General features: G+C 40.1%; 1 protein-coding gene across 1 annotated transcript; it reads right to left on the bottom strand.

Moving 5' to 3' along the window:
* Window positions 1-3172: 3172 nt before the first annotated feature.
* rpl36 (ribosomal protein L36) lies at window positions 3173-8076 on the bottom strand. The gene is made up of 4 exons (XM_046049209.1): window positions 7939-8076; window positions 7381-7475; window positions 5229-5363; window positions 3173-3290 (listed from the first exon to the last, which is right to left on the bottom strand). Exons 2-4 carry the CDS (start codon window positions 7471-7473, stop codon window positions 3201-3203), a joined length of 318 nt encoding a protein of 105 aa, XP_045905165.1. The 5' UTR covers window positions 7474-7475; window positions 7939-8076; the 3' UTR covers window positions 3173-3200.
* Window positions 8077-10036: the final 1960 nt, after the last annotated feature.

Below are 10036 nucleotides of genomic sequence, written 5' to 3'. Positions count from 1 at the left end.
CTGGAAGTTAATTTACAAGCATAATTTTTCACCAACTAATTACTGCATTTTGAACAACAAGAATATTCAATATAAAAATAAATTACTATATTATGAGATATGGGGTGCCAATGGTATTGTATTAGTTAAACAGCTTGTCAGTGCTGAAGGGCAGTTACTAACTTATCAGGAATTCCTCGCTGAATTCAGTTTACCAGTTACGCCAAAAGAATATGCAGTGGTTTCTGATGCTGTGCCAAGGAGGGTGCTGCAACTTCTTAGAGGTTTGGTTAGTGAGGTCTCAAGGATCCAACCATTTAACAGTAGTATATTCCTTGGAGAAATTGAAATTACTAAAAATAAATGTTCAAATAAATATATCAGGAACTGCATACAAGGAATAACTCTTTCTCCAGGCAGATTCTTCTGGACTTCACTTTATGGAGAAATTAATTGGCAGAAAATGTGACTTATTGTAGACAAATTCTGTTTTAACAACAAAGTAAAAGAGGTTTCCTTTAAGATATTACATCGTATATGTCCAGTTAAAAAGACGTTTGAGAGATTTAGATTGAATATAGAGTATTCTTGCACTTTCTGTCAATTACATGAAGAAACAGTTTGTCACTTATTTTATCAATGTATATACTGTAGAATGTTTTGGTGGGATGTTGAACTTTATATGAAAAGGAAAACTGGACAAACGTTTCAACTTCAGGAAAAGGACATTTTTATATGTTTTGAAAGAAACGAGAAGGAAAAAGATGTAATTTTTTTTGTACAGTTGGTAATAGTATTGGGGAAATTCCACATCCACAAGAAAAAATGGTCTGACTCCAAACCACACTTTGGGCACTTTCTCCAAGAACTGCATCAGTATAGCACCACAATTAAAACCATTAAGAACAAGAAGGCAATCAAATCTAACTGTGTTGGACAGATGAGATATTACTTTGAATCTCTGTTTTTTATTTAGTTTTTATTTCGCAAAGTCCTTCCTTTGTTATTATTTATGTATGTTGTCTTCTTATATAGCAGCCCCTGACTGTTTTGTTTTAAATTTCAATAAAATAATAATAAAATAATTAAAAAAAAATATTGGTCCAAAACTGGCTCCACTGCTCTCCATTCAAATCAGCGGGGTGGCTTCGTCCAGTAATATACTGTCTATGATCTCGACACAGCGTCGACACGTCAGTATCAAGCGTCCCATATGTGGATATATGTGGCTACTCCGTCGCCAGTGCTCAACGTCGTGGATAAGCTCGTCGCCGTCAGGCTCGAAGTTGAACTACTTCTTCTTTTTTTTTATTGGCAGTTGCCAAACTAGCCAAGAGGTGGATTACCGCCACCAACTGGACTGGAGTGGGGAACCAGAGATTGTTTTCAATACAAGGAGTGTCTATGAAGATTCTCAGTCATCCAGGTCATAGTTATCCAACGAAGGTTAAAATCAAGGGCAACTGGACATGGTTCAACAAAGTCCAGTTGCCCTTGATTTTAACCTTCGTTGAACAATACAAGGAGTATAGCCCTACATGTTCCAGCCTTTTTTGTCATTAAAAGTGTTGCTGGAAAAATACTTGAAAGTACAAGAATACATTTTTACACAAAAATATAAAAGTAGGGTAATCTTTTAAGCAATATAATTATATGGATATAATATTTATCCAAGATATTAATCAACTTAATTATGTAATGTCAGCTGAGAGGTTTGTACTTAAAAAACAGTACTTTAGCTTTGTTAGTATGTCTTTGTCAAAATTTGTCAAAAAGGTTATTTTGTAAATCAAACCAAAAGGAAGTGTGAAAAATACCTACCTGTAAAATAAGAAGGATCTTTAAACGGGTTTGACAAGGGTTCACATTTTTGGTGAAATTGCAGTATAGTGCAGTCTATATTAATCGGGCATTGTTTTGTTTATTGTGGCTGAACTGATTTAAATTGTTTTTTTGGCTGCTGTTTGGCTCATTTATTATGATTGTTGCTTTTATGATAATGCTTTTGCTTTTGAACTTGAAATTCATGCTAGACTATGTTGTTGGAAATGTTTTTGTGGTAGATTATTTTCTGTTGGTTTGCTGCAGAGTTGCATCAGCAGGTGTTTATTGGCGGTATGTCTACATGACTGTTGCCTTGCACAACCCATTTGTATGATTATTTCCTGTTACACTGAGAGAAACACATGGCTTTTGTCATTCATAGGATAAGTATTCACCTTTTTACCAACACAGGTTATTTTTAGCTGAGACACCCATCAGGGACATATCGTGACAACAGTGCAAAGAGCTGCTGAAGTGAAATTATAGGCTGTAATATCAAGCAGAGCATTCAGACCTGATTTGTTTCACGTTATAATAGTAGTGCCCATGTAGTCTGCCCAATTGGGGCTAGATGTGATTTTACTGTCATTTTGTAAAGCGACTGATGATGAAAATGATCTCTTGTTTAAAGAAAAAGGCGCACCACAAAAAAAGTACTAGCTTTGGGAATGATCAGGCTGCTGTTTGCGGTTTTTAACAGATGCTATGTTTATTGGAACCTCGAGATGTTTCTGGATTGTGAAGAAATGATCTGTAGCCTTTAGGGCTAAAGGCTGCTCTGACAGAGATCAGAGCTCTAACATTGGACAGATGATGCAGCTGTGCAACACGTCATTTAATTGACGTTGCTTTAAAATGACGGCTCCGAGGAAAGGACATCTCGTTAAATGCCCGTTTCCTCGACTCCTCTCGCTCGCATCTCGGGTGGGAGGGACTATCACGCGCCGCGAGGAGACAAGGATCAAGTAGGTGGAAATGAGAAAGACCCTGGATGCCTTCATCTTTGTATATTGACACTCATCACAGAAAAGGTTTCCGACCCCTGGGTTGCAGATTTGGAGCAGACCATGAATCTGAGCCCAGGACCCACAACCTATGAGGTGACCACTCGTCCAACATGCTGACTATCTTTACTGCCCTGATGGTACTTTCAATATTGTTCCCCCCCATTACTGATAAACTGACAAGGAGCTGATATGATGCTAATTTTCTGCCAAAACATGACCATATTTTACAGAAGTCCTGCGATTCAATCATTGCAATACACGCCATTAACAAACTAATGAATATTTTTATGCAAATACAAAATGTAGCTTACAAAAAGAACATTTTCAAATATGTTTTGGAAACAAATACATCATGCACAGTCTGGAGTTTTGCAAACTTTTATTGACAGATTAGTCCTTCTTGGCGGCAGCCTTCCTCATGGCAGCCAGTACGTTGCTCAGCTCCTCTCTCTTTCTCTTGGCCCGAATGTGAGTGCCAATCTGGGGAAGGAAGACACCTCTTAAATCTCCATACAACATATTATATTTTTAAAATTTTAACTGTATTAAGGATAAATACTTTAGTAGTAACAGTCAATTACAGAAATAATGTGCTCTGCTTTAAGCAGTGGGCTACGTTTAACACCTGGGGTTCCATTTATTTGCAGTACCCTGTCTAATACTGTCGCAGTCTGGAGCCCTGAATTCAACATCTGTGGGGGCTAGATGAATACAACTATGTATGAGTACAACTCTGGACATACAAATAGAAAGACACAATCAAGATTTTCTAAAAAAAAAAAAAAAAAAAAGGTTTGTGTCCATGTGACTCAGTATAAAGCTTAATCACAAGTCTATTTTCCACTGCCACGGTTTGGTAAGTGAGGTGTAACTGAAAAACCAAAAAAAAAGGTACAAAAGTAAGCAGACTGCCAAAGTTAAAAACATTTGCATCACCAAAACAAACATTTTCAGATATAAAATTAATAGAAGTGGAGTTTTAAGAGTTTTGTTCATTATTTCACTGTAGGAACAACTGATGACTAGTTTTCCTTCCTTAACGGCCATTTTAGTTGCAATATTATATAAGACTTCTGAGGGTGTATTAACAGGCTGTTCCAACATGTTTACTGTAGAAATGCGTTTCTATCAACTATTAACACAAATTCAACAAATCCCATGAAATAGCATGACAATGCAATTTTCACCAATCACCTCAACTTTTCTGCAAATTTGACCCATCACCGTAGTTTCCCGCAAAGTGTTGACATACGTCAGTAAACTCACTTGTTTAGAAGACACAGCAGACGTGTGATACCAACGTCTCACATTTGGCTACAAAATAAATAAAAAAAAAGAAAAAAAAAAAAAAAAAAGAAAAGGACAGCACAGGAACCAGATCTTTGTTCACACACATTTTGCAGTATTGTGGTCAAACAAAAGCAAGTAGTCTACTGACTGTCTTGACCACAAAACATGGAGAAATGTGGCACAAACGTATGGAAGAAGTCAAACGAGACAAATCACTGACACAGGCTGCTGCATCCCAGTCAACTGTAAGCACTGAAAGAATCAAGGTACGCTGGTTTACATTTGCAGTTAGAGGTAATGTTAGTGAGTTAGTGTGACAGGCGTAGCCTACTGTATTGTTTGCATGACACTGAACTGTGTGTGATTTAAGAACAAAGTTTAGGGATACAAAAGTCAAGTTTAAACAAGTGTCAATTATTCAACTATAATGCTAAGGTTTTAGGGAAAAGGAGATAAAGACACTCCTGTGTACATCAGTGGAGCAGATTAATAGTTTCAGGTTCCTGGGAATCAGCATCACAGAGAACCTGACATCTCACATCTCCATGCTGGTGAAGAAAGCTCAGAAATGACTGCATTTCTTGAGGAAGCTTAAGAAAGCCAAATTCCCACGCCAAGTTCTTGTCCGCTTTTACAGAGGAGCAATAGAAAGCATCCTCTACAGGGCTCTGTAGCAGTTGATTAAAACTGCTCAGAAGATTGGTACCCATCTCCCAAGCAGCAGTTATATTGGTGAGGTGTCTGCAGAGCACAAAGAATACTGCCGACCCCTGGGTTAGAGCCACAGCCTGTTCACCCTGCTGCCTTCTCGGAAGAGATATAGAAGTTTCTGCTGCTGCACCACCAGACTGCAGAGCAAGCATGAAGGAAGACAGCAGCTGGTCATTGGTTGATCCTACAGTTAAATAATGAACAAAACATCTTCATTTTATTGTTAAATGTGAAAGTCTCCATTTTGGTGACGTGAACACTGTTTAACTTTGGCAGTTTTCTGCTTACTTTTGTGCCATTTAAGGTTTGTCACTGGAGTTGAGCTACTTAAACATGGGGATGTTCTAAAACCTTTGACCTGTGGTGTACACTGGTATGCAATGTTAAAGAGCTCTGCCAACAGGAATCCGAACTCACTCTCTTCTTGATAAACTTGAGGGCTCTCTTGTCCTTTGACACCTTCAACAGCTCCATGGCACGCCTCTCATACGGAGCAAAACCACACACTTCACGGATCATGTCTCGAACAAACTTGCTGTGTTTGGTCAGACGCTGCAGAAGACACATTATACATCAAGACAACGATTTAAACATGATCCACTTTATCTGAAATTCAGAACAATTAAGGCTGTCATAAATATAAATCACACCTTTGTAGTATATTGCCAACACTGAAAAAGAATGCTTATGACAATGTGATCCACATACCATGTTAATTACGGTCTAAAATGGCTTCATGTTGTAATGTGACAAATCTGCCTTCTAGCAGTGGAAGAGATTTTTCATCAGAACTATAAGGTAATCTGGTGCTAAAGACTATATGGTGTAATTGCAAAATGCAGGCACCAAGGCAAAAGTAAAAATGCATGGTTATTAGGGCTGCACGGTTTGGAGAAAGTCATTGCGATTATTGTGGAAAATATTGCAATTTGATTATAATGGAACAAATGGTACTATGAGTCTATGAGCACTTCAGAATCAGAGCATTTTGCCTGCCTGATTTTGCTGATGTTTAGATTTTGCTGATTTGGTAATCAGTGTTTGCTTTTTGTGCTTCTACTATGATTAAGTATGCTACGTAGTTAAATGGTGTCTGTTTCAACTGTCGTTTTACAATTGGGATTCTCCACAGGGTGTTTTATTTGAAATTTGACCTGATTCTCTTCCTGCCTGGTTTGATCTGCTCTGTGCTGCTTGACGCAGCTAGCGGCAAAAATAGACCGGCTACATAGGCTGTGTTCGAAACTGGCTAAACTGCTGTCTCAGATGTCCAAAAGGACAGTGAGGCATCGAGTGCTGTTCGAAACGGCTCGAACGATCTCTTCCTGTCACGTAAGATTCGTTCACACTGCCCCAGTAATGGACAGTTTTGAAGTCAGCATCAAGTCACTATTGATGCTGACTTCAAAACTGTCTATTACTCAAACCAGCGTAGCTGCGGCCACTGTAGCTTTCGAAAACTGGTCAAGATGGCGACAAGTCAAATTCGTACACAAATATCAGTTTTTTTAAAAGTTTAGTAGTTTTCTCGCTTCGATTTTTGAGAAGCTAGCGAGAACTACGCACTGATCATATTAGAACAAGACTGTATGCAACCAACTTTGTCCAGTATGATTTCTGAGGTGCCATTTGACTTTTCAATAGCTAGTTAACTGATGCTAAGTCTCTCTTCTGACAGCCAGAACAGACACAAAGCTTGCTGACATCATGCGTTGCTGTAAGTGCTGCCCTAGAAGGCTGTTCGAAACCAAAGGTAACAGATGCCTTCATTTTAAAGTGATGCCTTCTGAGGCAGCTGTCTATTATTGTAGCGAGGCAGCTGCCTTCCGTTTTGAACACAACCCTATTCTCTGTGGAGTGGATAGCCGCTTCTGGGATCCGCATCTGGTGAACTCAAAAGCATGGACTATAATGGCTGCGATAAAGCTCCGGTGTGACATGAAAATGTGTGACCCATCAGATTCTGTGACCCAAATGGGAAGTTAAGCACCAGAGGCTTTGTTGACGACTTGAAGCGGTTGCAATTTGGTTAGGTTTGGGCACCAAAAGTACTTTGTTATGGTTAGGAAAACATCATCGTTTGGGTTTAGTCACAGAATCTGATACCAATACTTTTCTTCTGTCTTACCGCTTCAACTGCCAACGATGTCGCTTTGTCTGTCACAGAGCGAGTCCGATGATATTTTAAACGAGTAGCGGTGGGTCAGGGAGGCGGTCACGCTCATTAACATTTTTTCTGATTGCACATAGGTCTACCTGTTTTTAGAGGCACATGCGAGAGCCCAGTGTGAGCGTGGATAATGAGTAGACTGCAGGTACAAAGAGAAGACAGCGTCACACACACTTTGTTTTATTAAATCGCACCCGTTTTGCGGTTAGGTAATTATCCCACGTGACGACGATTGCGATTAAATTAATCGTGCAAACTTAAGCTATGTGCATTTCGTGTACATCTGAATACATCTTTTCTAAAATCTGGTCATTGAATATCACAATCTATTGAAAATGAAGAGTGGTTTACAGCCATGAGAGCAGCTGGAAGGAAAACTAGTCAACAGCAGATACTCACCCCGCGTCGGCGGCTGTGTTTTGGAGCAGTTATATTTTTGGTGACAGGATGGCCTTTATTAAGGCCAACGGCCATGGGGTAGCGAATAGCCATATCTGCAGAAGACAACACACACAATCATCAACTCAAGTGCAAAGTTTGTAAATGTAAGTGAAGATGTCACATCCCCCAAGCAGAGACGCGGTAACGTTAGTGATTCAACCGCGGGTGGAGAGCCTTCAAACCGGACATGAAGCGATAGAACATGACTTTATATAGGCCTAAACTATATCCAACACAGACGCTCAACAATATCCATAGTTGTCGTGCTGAAATCTGTGCGGTTTCTGCTTGCAAACAATAAGTAACGTTACAGAATTCAGGAGCTTATCAGTAGCTACATTGTGTTAACCGAAGAGACTAAAATACACATTTCATTTATTTCCGTGGTACATGAATGGACATAGTTGTTACGTGAAGTCCAAAGATTGGTGTAGTGTCGAATTCTTTGGTTGAAATCGATGGATGGCAGAGATAATACGTAGATTTTAGTTCATGGTTGTACACATTAAATCCTACCTGCTATCTGCGATGTCGGTCAAACCGGAAGGACTGTTGGATGAACGAAGCGGGGCAATGAAGGCTGTGTACCGGAAGACATTAAGGCGGCGTGGCAGAGTAGCGCCCCTATCGGGATGAAACAGGAACTGTTGTATAATTAGGCGTCCAGGGATCAAAGGCGTTGGTTTATACAGTCTATAAGCCTGTTATTTATTTTATTTCAGAATCGGGCTTATTAACATGTAGCTTTTATACATAGCCTATGAATTTGCCTTTTTAGAGAGGCCAGCTGGAGTTGGGAAGAAACTGTTCTTGTGGATCGAGGTTTTGGTCTTGAATCTTGATCTCTGAGGAGCCATAACCGAGGGCACCATAGGCCTACACAATGGGATGGGATACACAAGAACTTGGAAGTGTTTTCATGCCGAAGGGAAGACAGATAACAGATTACACTGTTTTATCTTTGATTTGTTTTTTGATTCTAGTTAAAAGTCTGTGTTCACTGTAGGTCTGAACAACAAAAGGACCACAAACAACTTTCTGCATTTATTAGAAAGATTTTTATTTTCTTCTGTATTCAACCTCTTCCCATAAATGCATGTTACTAACTTCACTTCTTCTCTCTTCCATAGTCTTGTGCTTTCTATCCCTCTCCTCTCTCTCTCTCTGTTGCTTTCTGCAGGTGTTTCTGGTTCTGGAGTTCAATTCAATTCAATTCAATTTTATTTATATAGCACCAAATCACAACAACAGTTATCTCACAGCACTTTTCATAAAAGAGCAGGTCTAGACCGTACTCTGTGATGTTATTTACAGATTCCCACCAAGAGCAGCACTGGGCGACAGAGGCAAGGAAAAACTTCCTTTTAAGAGGCAGAAACCTCGAGCAGAACCATGGCTCAGGGTGGGCGGCCATCTGCCTCCACCGGTTGGGGTGAAGGAGAGAGAGAGAGAGAGAGAGAGAGAGAGGAACAGAGAGAGAGAGAGAGGGATGGAACGAGAGGGAGGGGAGGGAGGCAGCCTACACAATATACACACAGAGGTACAGACAGTAAAGGTGATGTTGCTATAGACTAAATGAAAAATGGTATAGATATGTATAGTAGTGTTAATGATAACAATCATAATGTTAATGATTATAATAACAATAATAACAATAGGACTAGTAACAATAGTTGTAGCAGAGGGTGTCGAGCAGGAACACGGGGGCAGCAGGTGACCCGCAGCCACAGATCCAGACTCCACAGCTCCAGAGCCAGAAACACCTGCAGGAAGTGATAGGAGGAGAGAGGAGAGGGACGAGAAAGCACAAGACTACCAGAAAGGGGAGAAGTTGTGTTAGTAACATGCAATAATGGGATGAGTTTGCATACAGAGGGAGAGGAAATAGAGGAGAGAGGAGCTCAGTGCATCATAGGAAATCCGCCGGCAGTCTAGGCCTATAGCAGCATAACTAAGGGATGGTTCAGGACTAACCTGAGCCAGCCCTAACTATAAGCTTTATCAAAGAGGAAAGTCTTAAGCCTACTCTTAAATGTGGAGATGGTGTCTGCCTCCTGAACACAAACTGGAACCTGGTTCCACAGGAGAGGAGCTTGATAGCCGAACGCTCTGGCTCCTAGTCTACTTTTGGAGACTCTAGGAACCACAAGTAACCCTGCATTCTGGGAGCGCAGTGCTCTGGTGGGGTAGTAAGGTACTATGAGCTCTTTAAGATAAGATGGTGCCTGACCATTAAGAGCTTTGTAGGTAAGAAGAATGATTTTTCTATTCTGGATTTTACTGGAACCCAATGCGTAGAAGCTAAGACAGGAGAAATATGATCTCTTTTCCTGGTTCCTGTCAGAACACGTGCTGCAGCATTCTGGATCAGCTGAAGAGTCTTAATGGACTTTTTTGAGCAGCCTGATAATAAGGAATTGCAGTAATACAGCCTAGAAGTAACAAATGCATGGACTAGTTTTTCTGCATCATTTTTAGACAGGATGTTCCTGATTTTCACAATATTACGTAGGTGAAAAAAAGGCGGTCCTTGAAATTTGCTTAATGTGAGACTTAAACGACATGTCCTGATCAAAGATAACTCCCAGATTCCTCACAGTGGTGCTGGAGGCCA

This window comes from Micropterus dolomieu, linkage group LG05, assembly GCF_021292245.1.
Source record: "Micropterus dolomieu isolate WLL.071019.BEF.003 ecotype Adirondacks linkage group LG05, ASM2129224v1, whole genome shotgun sequence".
In the NCBI taxonomy this organism is placed as follows: Eukaryota; Metazoa; Chordata; class Actinopteri; order Centrarchiformes; family Centrarchidae; genus Micropterus; species Micropterus dolomieu.
This window is presented reverse-complemented; position numbering and strand designations above follow the sequence as displayed.

Bases quoted from the DNA above. Each gene is read 5' to 3' on its own strand.
- rpl36 (XM_046049209.1), bottom strand. From the start codon at position 7,473: ATGGCTATTCGCTACCCCATGGCCGTTGGCCTTAATAAAGGCCATCCT. The intron at 5,364-7,380 runs GTGAGTATCTGC...TGTCTTCTGCAG, and splicing joins AACACAGCCGCCGACGCGGG to CGTCTGACCAAACACAGCAA. The intron at 3,291-5,228 runs GTGAGTTCGGAT...TTCCTTCCCCAG, and splicing joins TCAAGTTTATCAAGAAGAGA to ATTGGCACTCACATTCGGGC.